Source organism: Mastigoproctus giganteus, chromosome 10 (assembly GCF_048544385.1).
Source record: "Mastigoproctus giganteus isolate SK-2022 chromosome 10, ASM4854438v1, whole genome shotgun sequence".
NCBI lineage: Eukaryota > Metazoa > Arthropoda > Arachnida > Uropygi > Thelyphonidae > Mastigoproctus > Mastigoproctus giganteus.
Window position 1 is genome coordinate 18,973,261 of NC_143584.1, and position 24,744 is coordinate 18,998,004.

Consider the following 24,744-nt stretch of genomic DNA (forward strand, 5'->3'; position numbering starts at 1 on the left):
TGCTCATATTCATATTAAATATTATTTTCATATTCATTTTTAATAGAATGTGTTTCTACTTCGCATATTAATAAATAAATAAATTGATCATTAATTACGCAAATATTTGATATCATCTTATTAAAGAAAGAAATTTTTTAAATGTTATCTCAAGATTTATTTTTAGAAAATACCTAATGTTTGGAAATATGTTTGGAGGGCATTAATTTTAGACTGTTTCCCGTGGAATGACATGATCACTAGCCACAAATACCTAGACAGGACAATCCCTTCACCCCAAGTGACGATATTAAAGCAAGCAAATAATGAGCGCTCAACTACCAGAGCATTCCTGATTATGATTGGCCCCTAGAGTAACAGCTAAACCCCGGTGTAGAGGCTACATGCCTCATCTGCGAGTAAACCTGATAAGCCCCCTTTCCCCCCATCACTGGGTGGGTGTCAGAACTGTAAGACATCGCTCACATATTCAACATGATGGTCCATGCATGTTCATAAATCACCATTCTTCCATAGCACGGCCAACGACGTCATCAACAAAGCCGGCCCACTCACCCAATCACACGGTAGCCAGCTCACAGCGCCTCCAGGCCCAGAGTTCCGCTGGCACAACGAGACGTCACATGTACGAAGCGGTGCGCACGCCGAATCCGCGGAACCTATCTTGGTCAGCGGCCGACTGCAAGGCGGGTCTGTGATGCTTGCGTAACCAGTACAACCTGCCGACAGCATCTACAGCGTATTCATGCCGCTCAGACTGGCCCCCAAAGTGAGTGGAACCTCTGATCCCTCGATTGTGATTGCATCTTTATCCCTCACCTCAATCTTTTTTATTCCCCCCCTCCTTTTCTCCGAGCTATTTCGAAAATGCCTTCTTCTTTTCTACATCCCAGCTGATGCTGTATATAGATCAAGAGCTGTTTATATTATTAGCTTGTCTAGGAAAGCATGCATCCCCCACTATGTCGACCCCCTTCCCCCCAGTAAGTACAATTAGTAATCAGGTATCATAAAGATCTCTATAAGATTTTAGCGAATGTAATAAAATGACTAAATTTACCCCTTTGAAGAAACTTACAAATAACACTCGCGAGTTTTCCCTCTCCGGTCCTCATTATTAGAGACTACGATGATGACAGAGGGGAAAATGGAGTGGGGGAAGCAGAGCGCTGATTAGTCACCATTCTTAATTTAACTTCTCTATTTTTAACTTTTCTGGATGGTGTAGGATCTTGCGCGTCTATTGTGTGTCTTGAATTGTTTCGTGAAAAACGTAAGGGGACGATGTAGTGAGGCCTAAAAACGATCGCAGAATGATGAGGGAGAAAAGAAAGAGAAGAGCACCCCACCCCCGGGTCAAAGGTTTGATCTCTTTTCTTTGGATGCTGAGAATCAGTTGTGGAGATGAAGACTGGAAGTAATGTTGTCACACTCGGAGCAGAAAACGCCTCCACCTCCTCCTTCAGGTCGACCACTCTAACTCTGCCATCCCTTCCTTGACGAAGTTAGGTGACGCTAGGCCCATCCGCGTTCCGCCGACGCTATCTCTAGTTGTGATTTCCTCCACCACCCAAGAGAGAGAGTGACACCACCAACGGGCACACAGCGCAGGAAGATCGCTACTGAAAGGAAGGGGGAGAGCGAGAGAAGGGGGGAGGTGGAAGGGGGGAGAGAGGGAGTTGCGTTCTTATTTATGTAGCCAACTTGTTTGACGGCTGTCTGCCTGCTTGCCAGTCGATCTCGGGTAGCCCACGTGTGTGTGTGTGAGTAGAGAAACTTAAGAAACGACCTCCCCCGACCTCCTCCCCCTTTTTGGTACCGCTTCAGTGGAGTGATGATACATTCGATGGACGCTTGCGTCCACCGGCGAAAATGTAACTCGGCGCCGGAAAATAACCCCTCTGATTGTGACCGCTACTCTTTGACCTCGCGGACTGTCCGCTGCTTCGCTCCCATCGCTTACCCTCGTACTCAGTTCCGGGACGCTGGAAAATTTATCGGTTGGGAAGAAATGGAGAGGGCATAATCGAAGCTGAGCTCCAATAGCGCGCGTGCCCTCAATTTGATTATGATAATCACAATACATTATTGATAATCATAATTGTGTCATGCGCAGTTGCCAGAAGTGTATCTAGTAGAGTTTAGCAACTTTAGTCTTTGTCATTGTAGCCGCCAAGGGTTCGCTGGAATGGCACGTCGGAAGCAAGCCCACCCATTGCACATCGACACCGTTGAGCAATTGACAAGTCTCCTGGATAACGGTAAGTGGCCCCGCATTCTTTCACTTTAAAAAAAAAGTTTAGGGTTAAGATGTTCAGTAGTGTAGTGCTATTCAATACAGATGACTCTAACTTACAAGCATACTTAGCTCACTCTTAAATGTAAGTAAAATACTTTTACTTATAAGAATGCTTAACTTACACCTGCATACTTTAGGGTTACTGCTGTTTTTCGGGGGGTGGGGGTTAATTAAGGGTGGGTGGATGATGTCATAGAAGATGCATCTAGGTATGCATATGTGAAGGTATACGCTGGGACTTCATCTATTGCAAACTTATTTTGAGATAACTAGAGAGACGATTATAATCCTTAAGTCTTTCTTCAATTAAGATGGGGAATCAATTCTGGGGGAGGAAAGAGGGAATTGAAGGATTTCATTTTTGGAATCGCAATGACAGCACATCATATAACGCAATAACCACTCGCACTCCTCAAAAATATAAACATAATCGATATAAATATTAATAATTAATTAACATAAAAAATATACGTCATTAATTTGATGTGTATTAAGCATTTTTTAAATAAATTACAGTCTAAAACGTAATGACCTTTGAACTCACAAATGTACGAACCAAACTTTCAGTTTGATTTCATATAGCCAGTGCATCTGTCCTGTTTCAAACTCCGTGTTATTAGAGATCTGTCAGCGGTAGCCTGAAGTCTTTTGGCCGATGCATCTCCACACAGGTCCCCGCTTGTCGTTCTGCCGTCAGCCGATCGGCGGTTAGTCTAACCCTCGGCTGTGTCGTCGGCAGCGGTCGGTAGCTGACCGCAGTTCTTTATCGGCGGTCTGGCGCAAGGCTCGTGGTGACAGTAGACGGGGTTATTCGCCGGTAATCGTACGATGTTGTGCGTCGGTCAGAATGCGTCCGGCGGTTGACATTTTTTGTACTACCGATGAGGAACAGTTACAAAGAGAAAAAATATTTTTATTGTTATTATTTAAGAAGTTTTATCCGCGATTTAAAAATTTTAAGCGCTATTTTAGGCATTTTTGCAACAGTTTCTTCGTAGAGGGAAAAATTATTTTATTACACAGCCACTGCTAACTTCATTTTTTTTTTTTTAAATGATTGGCAATACCCTCTTATTATTCAATTATTTTCTCTTCCCAGGAAATAGTGCAGCAGACAATAGAAGGATTATTAATAGAAAATCCAAGTTTATATTGTGAAGTGAATGCATAATTCTCCTGACATTAACTTAGGAACTATGTTAAGATATTTACTTTTCTGGGTATCTTCCAGTGAATGAAGTCATTGAGGGATTTTACTATACTACCATCCTGTTACTTTTAGCAATCATTTTCCCTCTCCAACTAGAAGAAATCAAATTGATTTGGATTTCTAGATCCCAGACAAATTTATTTATAATATAGCGCGAAGTTTTCACTTTACTGTAAAACAATATAGTCTATAAAGATTATAACATTCGCAATTTTCGTATGCAGTTCATACGAAAAAGATACACATAAAGGATTACTTGTCTAAATTAAACTTGACGCATAATAGCCATGATGATTCAACATACAATCATTTCTACTAAAAATTATGAATTTCTGTAGCTTAAAAACATTAAATCGATAATTTAATCAGTTCTCATCATAGCGGGCAATTCTGAACATGATGGAGTTGGGTTCAAAAGTTTGAAAATATGAAGCTCCCAGGGTATAATACACCAAAACCCCCGAAGAGAAAAACCAGACAATTTCTAGGAAGTACAGAAAACTTCTGTTGACTGTTCTTGGTGCTCTAGAAAGCGACCTCTTTTTAGAGTAACATTGGGTTATTATACCAGTTTCTTGAAGCTATGAAATCAATGCATACATTTGTTAATTATACTTTTAGTTTAATTTAATCCCCTTGCCTAAAATATTGCCTGAGATATATATAGGAGAATTTTCTCCCCACCCTATATGACTATCGTGATCTATGTTCCTTGCGGATATAACTTGACTGAAAGAGCAAAGTTCTCGAACACAGTGAGTTCAAGGAGGTGCTTTTAAAGCAATATTAACTTCGTTTATTATTATTATTATTATTATTATTATTATTATTATCAATGAGAATAAATGGTATGTCTTTGGTATTACGTGATAATCGTCTTAGAAAATTTCCCTCGTTTAATATATATCAACTTTTATTACAGCTTTTGCAAAAGATCTGTGTTAATGAAAGAATCGAATTAAACGAACGAAGGCAGTATTAGTCAAAGCTCAAATTACAGTACTAATTGTACTTGCTTAGATTTTCCTAACTTCATCTTCAGAAAATCAAAAAGATATTTTTATTAGGCTTTGTATTCGTATGCTATGCGAAGGAAGCAAATCCGTAATTTTAAATATCACACGTGTTCGTACGCAATCTTAAAATCAGACAAAATGATAAAATTTTTCTCCTCAAAGCAACCTTCACTGTAGTAACTGCTAAATGAGGAATCCGATGAAAATTAAATTTTATTTAATAATCTAATAAATATTATGTTTTAGCATGAGGCAACATAGCGCCTCTAGATTGTAAGTTTGTAATAAATATGCAGAGGAATATCCTTCCTCGTTAAGATAAAAAAAAGCATGTATAAAGATGCAAGTTAAGCTATTAAATTATAAATCTAAAATAAAAAAAATAATAATAATAAATCATTTGGCATGACGAACTCGGAAAATCACCAAATGTGCTACATTTCAAAATTGATCTCACAACATGGACATTTCATACAAGTATGTGCGAATCGTATTAACACTTTGGTATGTCCCTAATTATTCTTGGGGATAAGTGGGTGTCCGTCAACTCCTTGTTTCTCTCGGGTAACCAACTTGAAATCTATGTAGGATTTAATTTCCATTATCTTCTTCAAACTAATGGTTTTTAAGCACCACACCTTCGATGTCCTTGCTTGGCTCCCCAATTCCCTTCTTAACCGACGTCCGTCTTGTACAAACATGGTCGGCAAATCACAACGTCCTCAACTAAGTAAAGGTGTGGTGGTAGAATAGACTCTCTAATTTTCAATAGACACTGCCACGTTTAATCCCTGGGTAAACTAATCTCCGGGATTAAGAAAACGGGCAGAACACCCTCTTCCTGTCGTTTGGTAACTTACGGTTTGTGGGGGGACTGATAATTTTGGAATTGTTTCAAACGCACCGATGATCAATGTAAAGTCTTATTCTATCTCCACTTGCTAACACAACTGGGTCGTTTAGAATATTGATCCATTCCCTGATGTAGTAGTTTTTGTACCCGACTGAGAACGGTTTTAGAAAAGAGCGTCTCGTCGCTCTTTCCATCCAAAACTATATTGAAAGATGTAAAAAAGCTAAAGATGGTACTGCTTTCGCATTACCATCTTTAGCTTTTTACTGCTTTTGCAGTACCATCTTTAACTTACAAGATAATTTATCGAATAGGCATATTGGAAGAGCAGGAAAATATAATATGAGGATGAATTAATAATTCGTTTCATAAAAAGTAATAAATTTTCTGTTTATACTCCGGGGCGACCACACGGTCAGAGGAGTTCACAAGTAGAGATAACAAGAAACAGCACCGTATTCAGCAGTCACGGGCTTGAACCCGGATCACTCAAAGCACGTGTACCTATGCGCCCGCGCGCTTGACCACTCGGCTACGGCGGCCTTCTAGTGACTGGTTATTACGGTACATATAATAAAGATATACAATATCGTTAAGAAGACATCGAGAAGGAGAAAAATCAGAATTCTGGAAAATAAAATCCTAAACTGTTCTAAACTTATTCTTATACTATTTCAATTAATCATATTATTAATTCTAATTAATCTTAAACTTCTTCATAAACTATTTCAAACTGCATTTATAACACCAACAAAAACAGTCATATAGCGAGAAACTGTATATAAAGCTTTAATAAATCAAAGCACTGATCTTCATATCAAAATATTGTGTCCTTATGTTTATTAACGAACGTTAATAAACTATATTATTTTTAATAATCAATGTTTTGGTGTAATTACTTATTCAGTTGTTGGCGTATTTTGACTTAAGAAGTGATGTTAACTTAAGCTATAATTTTATGTCATATGACTATAACTGTATTTCGGCAAGGTAAGAAAATAATGCAGGTGTTCCATATTTCACTTATGATTGAAATACGCGCGCTCATTGGAAACTTTAAAATTCAGCGCTTTACAATATGCAATTCCTTCTTAATAGTGTTGCAATCGAGGTGGCGAGGGTTGCAATAATGTATTTGTATCTTCAAGAAATTCATATATTTTACCGTTATCAGTTCAAATTATTACAGACGTCTTACTGTTATTTTTATTACTATACGCTTTAAGATACCATCAAAATAACAAGAAACTAGATTTAATTTTCTAAATTAAAATAGAAGTTGATTTTTTTTTTGTGCAATAATAAATAAATTAATATAGCAGATATACACCTGCATCCCTCCTTCCAATATGAATCTCAGGATGCAATTCTTATCTATCTGTTCCATAAACCGTGACTTACTGAAGAGCACAAAGAATTTAATTCCATACTTATACTTAAGGTTCTTGTGGCCAATATAAATTGGGGTCGAAATGGAAAGCTTTACGAAACGGTACGCTCTTAACAAACTATCTTATTTTTAATAATCGAGTATGTGCGTGATATTGCCGATATGTGTGACGAACCTGAAGGGCGTTCCGGTACGCTACGGTCCGTTCTGAATCCTGAACTAGTTATACAGCTCGTCAGCTGCATAACAAATTATAATAGCTGCAAAGTATCTTAGCTATCTTTGCTGTTACGAGCAAGAAACTGATTGAATTTCTCTACAGTACATTATTAAAATCAAAATATTACGCAAATTGGTAAAGACTGCACATGCCTGGATATAACAATTCCTAGAGAAGATTTTTTTTAATCTTTCAATGCAAAAGTCTTTTTCTCTGAAGACCATTTATTGATGATATTCTCTGATACTGTACTAGGCCAAGCCATTTAAATTGACATTACAGTACACGACAAAATTTGCTGCGATTTTGTTTATCACTTGCTTACATTTAACAAATTTAATGTTATTTTCATTTTTAAGTCATTATACATGTTTACAGATGAAAATAAGTTCAGCCGTTAGTGCTTAATATTAAATGAAATGTGCTTCTCCAAAACTGCTCAACCATTATGTATACGTTTCTAAAATATGGCGCCTTTCAATCCCCGGGAGTTCCAGATTTTAAAGAGTTTACTACATATGCATACACACACATATATAATGGCGAAGGCATATACAGCTGTTGATATTATAGGAGTAATGTTGTATATTATTATTATTATTTTGTAATAATTCACCTTATTCGATATTGTAAATATATATTTTCCTTTAAATGAAGATTCCATTATTCACGAAGCTACCTACAGCAAAGAAGTTGCTGGAGTCTCTAATTTTTTGAATGTAACACTATCCTTTGGGAACTAGTATTGAAATCAAATATTCTGAAGATCGTGATCGCTACTAGAGCACTCTAAAACAAAATTTTAGGAGACCGTATATGATGGATGCATAAGAAAGTGTGGTCAGCCCAATCAATATAATTTAAAGATGTGTTTATGTTATCGGAAGTTGCATGAAAGATGCAGTAATGCCACCTCCATGGCTTGTAGATAAATGTGACAGTGCCACAGAAAACTTACTAAAAATGTATTTACCTTGAATTTTATATTAAATACCTGCTTTAAAACATGATAATTTACAACATAATCACAGAAAATAGTTTAGAGCGGACAGACCATTCTAACTAGAATATCTTTTAATCCCCTAGGAATTATGCGAAGATATTTGATGCTCCTTTTTTCATGCCGGCGTTAAAGTCTAAAAATAGCTACGTCCAAGTGACGCACAGTTTTCTGTACTAGAGGTGGCCACAGGTTTCCAAGGTGTGGCTGAAATAGCGAATCACAGTAATCAAACTGAGGCCCGTCTACTTGGCAACCCTCTGATTACCACCTTAACTCGCTGCCGAGAGAGAGTAGGTAGCACAAGTGGCGGGCGTATGAGCACCATTTGTCAGTCGGCAACTACCTGTTCTCAATGTCCCTGTTGTACCCCGATCACAGACAATTCTCCACCAGCCCAAAATCTTAATCCCACTTAGCCGTTCAGTTTCTGCCTGCGTTCGCGTAATTTCATGGGACTTGTCGCCTATTCCCGCTGAAGGCAGCCATCACAGTTCTAACGACCAGGTGACTTTTGACGTGCGGGCGGCGAACGCTGTGTTCGTAGATTTTGACAAGTCTGCCCAATGTTTTTACGTTGTTGAAGAATCAAAAGCACAGAAATTCGGAGTGGCAATAAAGGAGTAGAGAACCGACAAATAAAGGACTTGAAATCTTAACAGTTGAATGAAGTTTTAAATTGTTAAACTATGTAATTCGAATGAGTGTAAAAAGACTTCCCCCCCCTCCAAAATGAAATTTTAGTTTAAATATTACATACTGATTCTAATCAAACTGATTCTAACTTCATACTGATTCTAATCAAAATTAAAACTGCAATCTTTTGGGAAAGTAATCAAGACGATAGCCGAAACCTAAATCTATTGGACAGCGTTATAGTTTGATTTCAGTGCTTTAAAACATAACATTTTTGATGCTTGCTATTGTGCTAGAGGGCTTTTTGTTGTGCATAACATGAGACGCCCATGACCTTAAGCATTTAAGACCTGAGTCTAAAATATCATAGCGGGTATTTTAATGATTAAAAGAAGAAAAAAGAGAGCTTAATGAGATATCCGTATTCTTTTCTTCTCATTATTATGCTGTCTGTAGATTGCAAAATAAGAATCCCAACATTTAAATCAGAACATTTTACAATTAACTTATTTGAAGACAGTACTGTAGTGGCATAACTAGGACTTCTAGTTTGGAGAGAGAGAGGGTGGGAGGGAAAAGGTTATTACAAATGCATGAGAATAGCTGGGTGAAGAAAACATGTACGTAGAGTAAGGGTAAAATCTACTTTAACTTAGTTTTAATCCATAATAAAAACTGGATTGCCTATGAGTAAAATTCTAATTTGGGGTGGGAGTAACTGCTCTCTTCTCCCGTTTGGCGATGGCCTGAGGGAAAACTGAGGAAATAGCCACTTGATGTAACTAAGTTGAAAATAGCATATGGATGCGCTCAGAAGGAAGGACTGCAGGGTTTTGGTCCCACTTCCCTTCCCAGAAAGTTTATCGAAAATTAAAAAAAAAAAAAAGCAGCAGCTTTGATCCTAAGTCCTAACATACCCCCCCCCAAAAAAGAAAAATCCTGGGTACGTGCCCCAAATAGCAGGGCTGTATTTTACACATTTAGCTTTAAATCAGTCTCTCTCTCTCTCTAACGTACGTGCGCGAGAATGATGACTTTGAAATTTTCAATTTATTACCGGCACTGTCTATGGCTTGTGTAGTTCTTTCAGTGTTAATGAGGACAATATAAACCAAATTTTGAGCATCGTTCATGCTGAGAATTTCGTTCATATATAGTTCCAAAAGGTCAAGGAATGACCACCGCATATCCCCGGAGCAATACGGCCTTAGTTGCTAATGCTCCTAAAAACCAAATAACAACAATAACAACAACATATAGTCCCAAATCAGCAACAAGATTCCTTTTGTATATAAATTGAAAGGCATATTCTGTTTATTCGAACTTCAATGAAATGAGGTAACAGTATACGCTATTATTAAAATTAAACTATTAATTACAACTGACGTTTCAAGAATAATTACATATTCTCGTCATCAGAAAGTTTGCATTTAATTTTAGAGTTAACAAGTATGTATAGCGTCTGTCTTGGAACACATTGTATCGGAACTTTGAAATGTGCCTTACTTTTATAGATCTAATAATCGAAAACATACTTTAATAAAATTGATCAAAGTGAATAGCTAATTTTAGTCGTTAGACTTCTAGTTTTACTTTCCAAATGAAATATGCATTTGGCAGAACTTTTCTAGTTTTCCACTTATATTTGCTTGGACATTTATTATTAAAACATTTCTAGCTCCAGCAGTGAGTAACGATATTTAGATTTCAATACTAAAAGTAAGCTTAAATCTTCAAACTATTCTGTAACGCAAGTAACAAGGGATGTGAAGGTGCGTCCGTTTGTGCCGCATATTTGCAACCTTTTATGCTCATAAAGTTGAAATCAATACACTTGTCCGCACTATGCACCAAAGCTGTTCGCTCACCATTAACATCCGAAATAAACACGGTACTTTATGGCTTCTCTCTCTCTCTCTCTCTCTCATAGTCATTACCGTCCGTTCAGCAACGTTTTAAGAATATTGTGTATCCGAGAACATAAATTGCTTCTATAACCTAATTACATAGCCTCCGAAAGGACAAATTTTAGTAATACATTTTCTTAAGTAGCAAATGAAAAGTAGGCAGCTCCTTTCCTAGCCTCCACATGTAAACTGACTTTGGAATCCGGGTTCTTAAAAATTATGACACTTGGGTCTTTACGTAAACCTTTTAACATGAAACACATAAGTTGATTTTGTATTGCATGTACCACCAAGTCTTGTTATCTGTGGGGAGAAGATAATATATATATTTTATTAAATATTTCAGTTTAATGTAGTGGTTCACAAATTGTGTGAATTTGAGAACATACTCCCCCCACTCCCTGCAAGGTCGCCAGAAACTTAGAGGATCGCAAGGTTATTTAAAATTCCATCACATTTTTTTTTTAAATTTTGATTATTTTTTGTTAATTTTAACTGAAATGGTTTTATTATATAAAGTTGTAAGGTTCAATCATTGTTTTATTTGATACATAGACTAAAATTTAATTATTAAAAGTGGTATATTTATTTTTTGCCCAACTCCACCCCAAGAGAAGTTATTTGCTTTGTTCGCGGGGGGCACGCGGGGTGAGAACCACTGGTTTAATGCATTTTAATAATAAAAACGGATAATTGTGTGAAATAATGACTTATACATAGTTAAAAATTGGCAATTGTTCAAATTAATTGCTGTACGTATAAAAAAGTTTAGCCTATTATTCAAGGTCTGAACAATATCAAACAAAACAGTAGTCCGAACGCATGCGCATTTTTAACAATAATTTCAAGTTGTTTTTATTAAATTGTGGAGACACTTTTTTGTGACTGTAATCTTTAAAATTCAATGTAATGTAATGTAATGATATGTTTCCTTTAAATCTAAATGTAAAATGTTTCTGTGCATATAGCATGCTTCTATAACACAAGAATTTAGAGAATTTTGTTCTGCAACGTCACGCTATAAGGGAAAAAACACCGGCTTTACTTGCGAAGGTAGGAGAAGCCGAGTGATAAACATCCTTAACTTCCTGAAGCCCTGCGATGTTCTTAGTATCCTCCCTTTAACTCCTGTGGGTATACAGGGCTGGTGTTGGCGCGTTCTTTCGAATTTACCCCTACAGTTTTACTGTGGTTATAAAAGCCTGTACTGACATCTGTTTCAGAGTCGGGACAAACAGGGATTCAAACATCGGGAAAACTGTAAACAATGCCTTGCTTATAACACAAATGGTCTTTTACAGCCATGTTTTGTCCCTCGAGATGTTTTATTACTGGAAGGGGAACGCAAGAGATGCCACGCCTTAAGGGATCCATAAACACCTTGGTTTACTCTAGTATTTTCAAGAAATGGAGGGAACGGGGGGAGGGAAAAGTTGTTGAAAGAAGGGAGAGGCGATGATGATGATGCTGTAAAATTTTGGGAATGAAGAATTTCGGGTATTTGCGTGGTTTTTAATGCTGATACTTACTTGAACTATCCGAAAAGGGTGTGGGGTTGGTATTTTTATCCATTATGGCTCAGTTCAAGCCATTGTTAAAGAACAATATTGCTTTAGGCATAAAAGATGAAAGGGTGGCAAAAGATTGCTTTCTAGGTTTTTGATGTAAATTGCTCATAAAAGGTTGCCTCTAAACACTCGAAACGTCTGCATATTCAGTTAGCTGACCCTCTTTAAAATGATGAATGGGTGTGGGCTGCATTTGCTGTAAATGGTGTTTTGATCTAGACATCGGAAACGAATAACACACCTTTAATGGCCAGAGATCTAAGACTAACAGATTACAAGAGAGAGAGAAAAAAAAAAAAAAAACAATAAATACCTTTTCAGGTTCTAAATGACAGGGATGCAGGAAAGGGTGGTAAAATATGACAAAATTCTTCTCTGTCATCTCCAGTAAGAAGTAGAGAGAGCAAATAGCCCCCCCCCCTCCCCTCTGCTTGTTTTCCTTTAATTTATTTACATTTGAAGGAGACTTGTCACCTCTGTTTTATGGAGTTGTACGGCAACTATTTTATATCTATGGGTGGGGGCAGTATTTCTGATCCCCTTTGACATGCCATATTCTATCCTTTGGGACTTACATAATGGCAGAGACGTTGACTACAACCTGACACACCGGTTGATAGTTTAACTGCTAAACCTATTCATCACCGATGTGATGATATCAGAGCGGTTCATGTGTTGTGTACTGCAACTGGTCGGTTTCAAATTTTTCACCTTTCTCAAACTAAATTTCACCCACAAGCCTTGTAGATGAATTCGTCTTGCTTCCTTATTGTTTATAGCTAGATTTCGGACATTTCGTTATCTACTTTGTATACAAGATTCTACTTCCGTACACAAATGTCGAGGGATTCAAATGCAGGCCTTGATGAAAATGTAAAAAACAAAAAATACCACTCCAACAAGAACGCTTTGTTCCAGAAAGAGAATCTTTATTGCTTGTATACTGAAATACACATAGTATATAGCAAATTTAACCGTCACGGCTTTACCGCCAGGGGGCCATAAGAAAACAAAACATTTCTTTCGCAAACTTGTCAGGATTCGAATCTGGGACCTCCTGATTCGTAGGAAGGCGTCTTATCCATTACGCCACTGGGCCGCATCCTTTACTTCCATTCCTATTCCACATTACCAATAAAGTATTTAAACGGCTTGTGGCCTGCTTTTTAATGCTTCAAGTAAGCTCCCTTTTCCTGGTGAAGAACGAGTAGCGGATATAAGGGACGACTGTAGCTAAATTCGAACCTATTCGATAATATAAAGTACATTAATATTTTTGTAGGCGCTATATTGTAAATTTCTCCGAATTTGTGTCTTTTCAGGAGTATTTTTCATATACAGAAAAATTTATTAACCGGTCAGCAAGATTTCAATTGCCATAAATATTTTACTAATTTATTTTGTAGGCTATATAGCTTTCGCTAAATTATTATTATTTTTTTTTTAATGTTAAATAGAACCTTTCGGTTCATTTCAACATGGTGAGTAATGGAGTATATTTCAATCTTTTTTTCAAAATGACGAATCAAACTAAAATTATCTCCGTCAGAGTTCCCTTGCCAGCAACACAGCCAGGGGTCGCAGAGTGTCTGAGTAAAAGGATTAGTTTCTGCTGGTAAAATAATTCTGAATGAATTGGGGATTTAGAAGCCAGAAGATCTAGCATAGCGTATGACTGGTATACATGTTGAACGATAGAACCCTGGGCTATCACTAAAAATGCAACGCTGTATTAGCGTTGTTATATCGGAAGCCGCAGTAGCCGAGTGGTGATCGCCAGGCGTTTAAGTATACGAGCTTTGAGTGATCACGGTTGAAGCCCGCGTGATTACTAAATAAGGCGCTGTTTCTTGTATTCTCTCTATCTTGTGAACTCCTGATTGTGAGGGGGGGAAAAAAGTTACAGCGAGACCACACCGTTGTAAGGCCCATTGTTAAACTGACCGCTGTTTTATTAGCTACCGTAGCCACGTAGTAAAACTCATTTTTCTTAGTGACTGCCTAAGAATATAAAAGAAACTTTTAAACTTATTGATATTAAACTTTAATTTCTGTATGTTGCAATTTTCAAGAATACACAACCAGGAAGGCTGTTCCGAAGAATAGAAGCAGAAGGAATAAATGGAGGGAAATTAGTTCGGTGAGCCTGAAATTTCAAACTCACCGAATTGAATTGTGAATGAATTGTTGACTAGATCATGCATGTGTTCGAGCTGGTTTGGAAGGAAGCGGTGGAATTACAGATGCCAATTCAGAAGATTAGTGTCTATGGAAATATCTATAGAAAAGTACGTAGCAGAAGCTTGAGTTCTGCGTGACAGGGAGTGGAGATAGTTTGTAAGATGGGGATCATTCACTACCTGACTGTTCTCTTTTTGGATAGAATCTAGATCTATGTGGTGCCACCAACCACATCCGGTTTAGGACACCATCGACCCGAATGTGGAAACAATACTGCATGGTAGGATGGAATTATGATCTGTACAGAGTTAGAGGCTATTTAGAAGTAACCCAGGGGAACAAAAGAGAAAGATTACTTTCTTCCGATGCAGCGATATTTATGAGCTTCGAGTCTCCTAGAGATCAGGAGCGTATGCTTTCGCACAAGGACTAAGAAGGCATTCTCCTCCCCACCATATCAGTGAGTCACTGAAAAATGATTAACTAATCGAGCCGTAACAGACAGCAGTATTATATTTACTGCATAACAATAATGCTAATGTTAAATGCAATTTCATAAGTTCTAATCATTTCGAGTCAACGAGAGCACTTTTTGAATACGAAGATTGGCTCTCTCTCTCTCTCTCTCTTACTTACTGATATATTTTTTACTATAAAAATTTTAAACTTTCTAACGTGTTCAAACAATAATTAAGGCCCAATACGGTAATACAGTATTCTTATAAGTTCCTGTGACTTTGCGTGACCGTCCCGAAGTAGAGGAAATTACTGTAGTGGCATATTCTCGTGGGTTGCAAAGAGGCCCTTGAGATTATATCTCTTTTTATGTTTATCATATTGATGGATATCGTATTCAAGGATTCTGTAATTCAGGGTGAAAGTAGCGGGCCACGTTCGGCCCGCCAGTTAATTTTCTGTGACCCTCTCACTGATTTTATCATAATTATAAAAGGTGGGCCAGTTTCATGACCTAAGAATTTTTAAATTTAAATAGATGAGTCATTGTTAAAAATACATTATTTTCTAACGATGGCATGATCCTCCATTTCGCTGTTGAGGAACGAACGATCGTTCTAAATTCTTAATGTTTATATTCATTGCAATTATGACAACTCTCTTTGTTGTTGACCTGGCCATTAAAATCGAAATATGCCTTCTTTAATAGGAAGACTGGTGTTATGATATTTCACTTGTCTTTATATATATATGATTCGCACTTTTATCAGTTCCAACTTACATACACTCTGTTCGTGCGTGTGTGTGTGTTGGAATAAATAGGCCTGATATTCTTATTCTTTATCTCTCCATTGCCACTTCACGTTTTAATACATTATTGTATTATATATACTGTATATATCTGGAAATAGTTGCATGAGGATAAGATGCACAGATGTTTCAGAAAATACCAAGAATCGGTTAAGATTATTTCAGAAAGACGGCTTATCTCCAAAACCATTTTACTGTAATCCATAGTCTACCCCACAGAGTATACCGAATACAGAGTTTTCATATCTGCGTTTCTGCAACCCACGACAGTAGAAAATTATTAGAGTAAAAGTACAGTATTAAGCCACGTGTTCGAATACACGTGACACTACAAAATACAGTGATATTCTTGTAAATCTCCTCTGGATAGCCAAGAGAATAAAAAAAAAATTATTTCTATCCAAAGTATCACTTGGCTCATCCTTTTTCTTTGAAAGGATGACCTTTTCGCACATACAACTGCATATAATCAGATGCTTGCAGCTAACGGATCAATCAGAGAGATCAAATATATATATATTCGTATATATGCTGCAAGAAAGTAACTGTCTCCACATAAGAAACGGAAGACTTCACTGGCCAATAGTGAGTATGAAGGTATGGTAATATACCTTATCATGAATATCATTATATCATGAATAAGGGATAATGTCTCGGTAACTTATATTCGATCCATAACTTTAGTGAAAATTCACTGTAGATCAGAACAGAGAATGCAACTCAACGAAATCAACAACCTCCACTAGCACGCAATCCAATCAGTAAAAATACCCCTTTCTCCCACTTAAAAAAAAAAAAAAAAAAAAAATCTGAAATTCAGTGGTTGAATGTAGGTGTTGTTTAACTATTTATAAAAAAAAAAAAAAAAAAACAAAAAAAAAAACGCCACTGGGCCTAATTCAAATGGTTCCTTTGAAGGTTAAAATACCACACAGAGTATATCGATACAAACAAACATGTGTACATATATACAGGGCTGCAGTGGAGGGTATACCCTCTGGATTTTTAAGGTGAATAGCGTATACCCTCTGGAATTCGATTAATATGCACAGTATACTCTCTGCTTTTCGTAACATTCATAGAGTATACCTTCTGCTAATTTTACGACTACAGCACTGCATATATAAATCCCCATATTTGTAATTAGCCTAATAATGCATACAATGTTTACTAAATTGGCATCAAGATGTTATCTGGGTTGTTATCGAGATCTGGATTGTTTTCAATTACTGATAAGGCAACTGGAATCATATCTGTGAAGAGCATGTCTTCTAAAGCCAATTCGACTGTTCTCTTATACCTTCTGAGCCTGACTTATACTTCTCTGTATGAAATGAGAATTATTTGTCCATGTCACTATCTAAATGTTGATAGCCATGCAGCATCTCCAATCCATAACCATATCGAAATACTATTATAATATAACAAAATCTACTTGAAAATCTAATGATCAGCCTATTTTCAACCAAATTATTAAAGTAAATAATTATTTTAGTTTAAATTAGCCTACGTTTATAATGTAGATAAAATTCACCCCACCTCCTCCTCCCAATTCAGCAGAGAGGATAAGAATTATTCGCACCAATTTCTCTCAACGATTCACTAAAAATATATTTATTTTCTTCACTGGTGTGAAAGATGGGGTCATATAATCACACCGGAACAAGAGATTCACACACTCGTCAACATTCGAGAACATATCGTACAAACACCCTTCCGTCACTAATAAAGACAATATTGGATTTCTGGCATCCAACCAATGACGACTGGCAGCTGGTCAGTTTGAGATTTGCGTCTTCACACGACTACCCCTTAGCTGCACAGAAGGGGGTTGGCTGTAGGCACGTGATGCATCTGAATAGGGAGGTTCTATCATCTACATCTGATGTGACCCTAATCTTTTGTAAGGGTCACGACCCCTAGGACAAAGGCTAATGATCGCCACGTTCATCCCACTGCGTCCCGGTAGTGGACAATGGACAAGCGACAAATGGCCACTAACGGTACACATTGTTCTAAACCCCCCTGTGAGGGAAGGCTTAACCACCATGGTCTGGTAGAGCTTGGAGGGAGAGGGGGTAAAAAGGGTTAAGTAAATGCGTAGTGAGCAAGGCGCTGATAGAGTTCGCACCAGACCGGGTCAATAAATGCCAACTCTGTGGGTAGAAGGGGATCGTAATTGCTCAGCATAATTGTATAAGGGGTTCGTTCAGTTTGGGGAGGGGAGGGGAGGGGGGGAATCTAAAACAGAACAAAGTATGTCATCATCTTTTCACAAAGTTAAACTGGTTGGTCTGTTAGATACTTTCTGACCTCTTCCTATTCGTAGCAGTAATCTGTCCAGATGCTCAGGCCAAATTTTCAACTCAAGATTGTTTTAGTTCTTTCGTGATGCCAAGTTTGCTACACTTAATTAACAAGCACTGAATTTTTTAACTTTAAAATAAAATAAAATAAAATAAAAGAGCCTAAACTATTACGTGTCATGATTGGGTTAGTATTAGTATGAAGCTGGCAAAGTGATGCATGGCTGCGAACTTATTCTGCATCAGCAAAAAAAAAAAAAAAGAAAAGAAAAAAAAAAAAGGATAAACTGCGTCATTCACAATTTGTCCATTTCTATAAAAGTAACAATTCAATTCCGCCTTGAATCTTTTCAGACTCTACCTTAATTACTTTGGGAAGCAACTTATTCCAGCGATCAACGACACTATCGGAAGGTGAACTTCATGAAATTTAGTCTTCTATTGCTTCTCAAATTATATATTTTTGTCTCCTTTTTCTTGTTTCACCTGCCAATGTGGAGATATCTCCCTCATCCTTCTGTTTATGCCTTCTAACAGTCTTAAACACTTAGGCTGTTTGAACAGAAGCAAACAGGCAAAGGCCATGACACATCAGTGTATCGTGAACGGAAACAATTGCTATTCTAGAACAGTTTGAGTATCCACAACTTTTCCCCTCTGTTTTCGGGAGAAAAAATCCGACACCCAATTCTGATACTAGCTAACTGCAGCCACATGTGCAAAGTAATTTTAAAGAAGTTTTTGGTCTGCGATGGGTAATGAACCTCAGATCTCTTCCAAACAAGGTGACGAGTTCATTAGAATGCCCCACGAATATTACTTCCATGTCTAGGAAAAGTATAAATACAGTATATGAATAACAGCAGAACGAACCCTTCCCACACCGGGTGGAAAAGGCCCGGGTTCGAATCCCGTCAATGACGCAAGGAACTTTAATGGGCTCTTTCACTCCGTGGCTGAGTTAGTCGGTCTCAGGCGTAGATAGCAAGGTTCCCCCCCCCCCAGAAACTGGGGTTTTTCGTCCAGCAAAACAGACAAATCGACCATAGAACACACGAAATTAACAGCCATAAGACACAGCACGGCAGATGAATTTAATTATTCAGGTGGCCTAAAAATAAGTTTGGTTTAGTTTGGTTTTTTTATTATAAAAAAGCACCATCAGCCAAAAAATTCTTTGATAGAGCCGTCATTTTACTGCGGAACGGGATGGAATTGTTCCTGCCTGCCCGTCCTTCGTTCTCATATTGCAGTTTTCTATCACCACATTTTGAGCAAGTTGACGCCAATCTGGTATCTGTTTATCAGGATGGCCAGTGTTTTGGCACAGGCGAGAAGTTCGATGACATCCCTAGAACTGGATTTGTTTGTTTGTGAAAGTAGCACATTTATTGGCAACATATTGCTCTCATTTTCATGTGAAAGTGAAGGTATTTTGGCTTTGGTTCTCCAACAAATTTCATAATTATACATATATTTGTACATCTTTATTGCTTTAAGTGTTGTGCCCAGGTATCGGCTAAGACGGACCCTGCTGTTTATCTTTTGAAACTTCTAACTCGATTTGGCAATGATTTTGATCACATATGATAAAAAAAAAAAAAAATGTTAACGCAATGAAATAGGACCAGAAAGCCAGTAAAATCATTCGCATCCCAAAGATGATGCTAGAGATGTTATTTTGAGGTCCACCAGAAGCGTTTCTTGACCAGCCGATGCAGTTTCGTTATGCCAGTGTGTTCAAATTAATTATGCATATGGATGCCAGTAATAAATAAAAAGTTAACTTTATATTACAATCTTTTTCACCCAAGACTATTTCAAAAAGTACAGCTTTAGCAACAACATTCATCCCCTCGCTTAAAACTCAAAGCATAGTAGTACATCATTGATCGGGCTTTTCAATTCACTTCACTTCGAAGGATATAGGCTTAAAATGTAACCATAAGTCATCTGAAACCGATGCAGTTTCATCTAGAGCTGCTCAAGGTCAATGCGGCCGGCACCCAGATATGGGACACAACTAACAAAGGGACATAATTGAACAATTGGCTCTCCTATATCTATTTCTGTTTTGTTTAATGTACCAGGGATGAGAGGACGAAATATGGGCAGTCTGCGATTTACGTGACATGCGTATTCACGAAACCCATCGTTTATATGTGTAAATCGAATCCATTTTCCTATAGAGTTTCATATACACTGTACACATATTATAAGATGATGTACTCCTTTCATTCAAGATATTTTTAATTAAAATTCAGTGCACTATTATAGGACTTAAAAGTTCTTACATTCATATCATATACATAATTACTGCAATAGCAAAACTGTTTTTCACAGTACGGTATTTGCCGGAGATGGTCTTTACTGTTTTCCTGGTGGTGAATATATGGTTTAATCGGACGTGAGATCAGAACTCTCTCCGTTTTCCTAAATAAGGGCGCAAGCCAGGGTTCGCCGGGCCAGAGACCTTGTACCCTACTTCCTGGCCCACCTCCCCGTGTTCGTGGACGTCAACTAGGGAATTGTGGTGCTCCATGGGCCCCTAGGCTAAGTAGCCAGCTGAACAACAGAACCTAACACCACAAGACGCAGACCACACAATTACGTACACTATCTGGCCTTTACAGAGTTTGTATTGCGTCTCAGTGTATACAACCCGGAGTTGGGGGATACCCCCGATGCCGCTTGACCTGCAACACTATAAAGTATAAACCATATCTTGAAGTAAAAGCTCAGTCTTGGGTTCTTTCTGGAAGAAGCTGAAATTGGAGCTGTTGTTTTAAAGAAGGTTGGTAACGATGCTCTTCTTCATTTTTTCAATTATTTATTTTATTATATTTCACTCCATAGCGTTCCTTGTAGCAGTGAGCGAGGTTTCCTAATCTCCATGTAAATGCAGAACTGCGTTCGGCGTCAGAGTACGGTTTCTTTGGCCTCACTGAGAAAAGAGGGGGGAAAATCTGACGCGTTCTAGTGGACAGTTCCTAAGCAAGTGGTAATATTGCTTCTTCAGCATCCTCTTGTGCTGTTCGTTTTTTCTGCATCTCTGCACCAACTTCTCATTTTATATAGGTCTTTTAACTGTACCACCAGCAATTCGTACACATCATTCTCATCAAATTCTTGAAATTCACAATTTGAAGTCTTGAAATTCTTGAAATTTCAAGACTTCAAACTTCGCAATGGACATACATTTAAAACTAACGAACATTCTACTTACTCAAGTTATGCCACTATAAAAAACACTGTCACTATGTCTGCTTACTCAAGAATACAATACAGTACCATCAGTCGATATCTAGAACCTCTCACAGAGTTAATATATTGCTAAGCGTTAGTAACAATCACCTTTGGTTTCATCTTGTAAATGTGAATTTTGTACCAAAATGCACAGGAATATAGAGGAGAAAAAGTAGGAAATAACCTTTATCAAAATGCACAGGAATATAGAGGAGAAAAAGTAGGAAATAACTTTTGTACTAAACAATCAATATTATTATTTATTTTTCGCGTAATCACTCCGTACACTTATGCTCACTTTATTCAAACGCGTCATAATCCCAATTCTCCTCTCCGATTTGGAGCTTTCAACGTTTCGTGACATTTCGTCAGTCGCTCAATCGGTTCATCATTTCTTAACTCGATAAAAATAGTAATCACGTCACGATGTCCCACATTGAAATAAATAAACATAAAAAGCAGCAATAATTTTGTTTTGCTCAACGAGACGGAGAAATTCATATCTGATTTCATTTCGGAAGTTGCAAGTCACTCGATTAGCTTATTTCTGGTTGCATTTGTGCAAGGTGAATTAATAGAAAGATTAATGTCAATAGGTTATAAAGCATCATGTCATGCTTATATCTACATGTATTACCTTATAAGGAAGGCGTTATATGAAGCTTATTAATCATTTATTCTAGTTTCAGACCTTTTTTCTTCTCAACACGTGGCAGAGTTAAAACAGATCTGAAAGGTCAGTACCTTTTCAAGATTAACCTGTCACGGGCCGAAAGCATGACACTGCAACACGCCTAATAGTAACACTTATCACGCAAACTCTCCTTTCTCTGTGTGTACATGACGTCACCGAGATAAAGTAGGCCTTGGAGACACCAGACGTAGCATCGTCAGTTACTTTTAGCCACGGAAGCTAAGTAAATGTCTGCTGGCCTATAGGATGATTTATACTGCAATAGAGCAGCGTTTAGAATTAAGAACTTTAAGCAAATCGTGCTGCCTATGACGTTATACGAGAAAGGAGAGCGTATATATTCTCCCCAGCAGATGACAAATCTGATTTAACCAGTAAGTCGACTACAAGCGCAAGGCTGAAAAAAATAAGAAAAGAACAATTTTAACTGGATTCTGACGATCGAAAAAGCGACAAAGATGAGAAATGAACGTTGATAACATAATTGAATATACCCTTAAATATTCCCAGATGTCTAAAACTATCAAACATAAAATGTTACATATAAACGAAATAAGGTAACCTACCTCATGTGGCTTCAAACCCCAATCCCACCCCACCCCACCCCACTCCATTCGCAACTTATGCAACGACAGAAGCGTGCTTGGACCTCGCGTGATGCAGCCTGGAATGTAATACCGGGTCTCTGGGGTCTAGAACAATGCTTGGGGGCGTTACATGCTGCATTCTTGCATACACGCATACTTTAAGCGCCCAACATCCTGTACGTGTTCGTAAATCATACGTCCTGATGTCTTTACTTGCTCCAGCACCCTTCGAAAACCTCTCCAATACGGACAAGTGCGGTCAGCTACAAGTAGACCAAGTTTTTGCGATAGTCAGAGGACAGCGATTTTTCACTGTGTTATAGATTGTTCCAGAAATCCTACTACCGTACTCTGCGTTCTTTAGCTTCTGTTATCGTCTTAGTTTCTATTAGTACGGTAATAGCAACGAGAAGGAAAACAAGTTTTAACAATAGGAAAATAAGTTTTTAAATCTGAATAATAACATATAATACAATTACGAAATTTGTTGACCTCAAACTATAATTATACAATTAAACTTAGACTATGTATATAAAGTGCTTAGCATCATAATACACAGCCATTTCTGAATAAACCTTAAAAATTTTCTGTTTATTCAGAAATGGCTGTGTATTATGATGCTAAGCACTTTATATACATAGTCTAAATTTGTTCGCAGCTTGAGGCTCTAGCCCTAAATGCGCCTTAGTCTAAATACAATTAAACTTATTACGGGTATCACATTCTTTATCAAGTCAGTTTTACTCAACTGAAATCTGACGATTCTTACCCCCTGGAAATCCTACCGTAGGAATGTGCACTTCTACTTGATGTACATAAAAAAATATATTATTTTAATGTATCATATCATCTCAAAAAAGAATGGGGGAATAAGAATTTATAATAGATATGCATAGGAATACCGCATTTCTTTTCGTTTTTTCCTCCGGAGGAGCCAGACCTTTCCGAACATGTGACAAGAGACAAAATCACACCGTCATGGAGACCTAGAAATCTGGATGAAGAAGCTATAACCGGTCCAAGGTGATCGCTTTGGACGCTGTTCTTAAGGTTCATCCTTAGACCTATCCTCTTCAGTGTATACAAGTATATCAAATAATTTTCTTTTATGTTCAAAAAGACACCAATGTGCAATATCTAATCCATGCTGATGATATAAATATGATTAAACGCTAATACAGTCAGAGCTTGATATTTTTCCACACCCGGATCTTAAAAAACGTTAAAAAAAAGTAACACAACAACCTTTGTTCATCTAAAGTAAAGGATATGTAATTCCTCATAACCAGAGTTAAAGAACCAAAGCTAACTTTTTTTTTTTTTTTTTTTTTTGCCCAACTGTTGTCCCAAAAAGTTCATAATTAGTTAAGACCTACGTATTAAGTTTAACAAAAAGATACCCAGTCTCTAAATACTCTACGGTCGGTTTGGCTGTTTTGCTCAAATTAGGAAATCTTATATAAGGCGTTTAAAAAATATACGTAAAAGCTTCTTGGGCGTATTGTAAGGTTCAAAATAAGAAATAAAACAAGTCATATGTGTCCGATTCTGAACAGTTATGGTGGTTTGAAAATTTCAAAAATAACTATAGAATTCTGAATGGTAAAAAATAATAAATAAATAAATAATAAAAAGGTATATATTTAGTATGAATAACCATTTTACTAGGTACGTGTCTGATTATTCATATTTATTTTTTATTATACTCCATAGCAATTTTTTAAAATTCAAATTCTGTTACCGTTCCGAATCGGACGCATGTTTTGACTCTTTGGTGGGGGAAGAATTTTTGCACATGTCTTCGAAATGCCCTGTATGTATATAAAAAAGCCAAGTACTTGGTAATGCTAAAGAGTTTGCTTCATTTTGGTGAACCAAAGTTGACAATACCTGACAACATTTCAGTTATTTCATTTCAATTTTGTATGTGATACGTACAAGGGTTGGGAATTTTAGGTAGACGGTTTCATCACAACAATTTCTGAAAATATGTTCGCTTTCTTCATCCCAGCATATACAAACCAGCTTGTATCCGTCCCTGATAAGTTTTGCGCAGATAAGCCATATAGGAAGCACACGCTGGCTGAAACGTATGCATTCGCCATTGTTATTATTTTTATTGATTTATTTATCTAATATTTATTGAGATTCAACTTTAAAGTAGTTATGTTGTTTCCCCTTTATTAATTTACTGTTTAGTAACAAGGCATTCAAGAGCTGTGTAAATTTTGTAATTAATTTGCCTGTTTAATATACACCCTCAATCCAACTGGATGTTTAAGGATGAAACTTCCTTTACTCTATACTGGAAGGATTTTAAACACACCATACGACTACAGTGGACTGGATTACAACATCTGATCAT

At 37.2% G+C, this 24,744-nt stretch overlaps 1 protein-coding gene across 3 annotated transcripts in view; it reads left to right on the plus strand.

The window, feature by feature from the left end:
• The first annotated feature begins 639 nt into the window (after window positions 1-639).
• Window positions 640-24,744, plus strand: part of LOC150078822 (sal-like protein 1) — a 235,795-nt gene continuing 211,690 nt past the window's right edge. For 2 of the 3 annotated variants that reach the window (XM_090382677.1, XM_090382678.1), the window contains exons 1-2: window positions 640-769; window positions 2,170-2,261. In XM_090382677.1, coding sequence (XP_090238803.1) covers window positions 2,189-2,261 — 73 coding nt within the window. In that variant the 5' untranslated portion in view covers window positions 640-769; window positions 2,170-2,188. Of the gene's footprint in view, window positions 770-1,308; window positions 2,262-24,744 lie in introns of those variants that run through there. The other variant, XM_090382676.1, reaches the window with a different exon arrangement.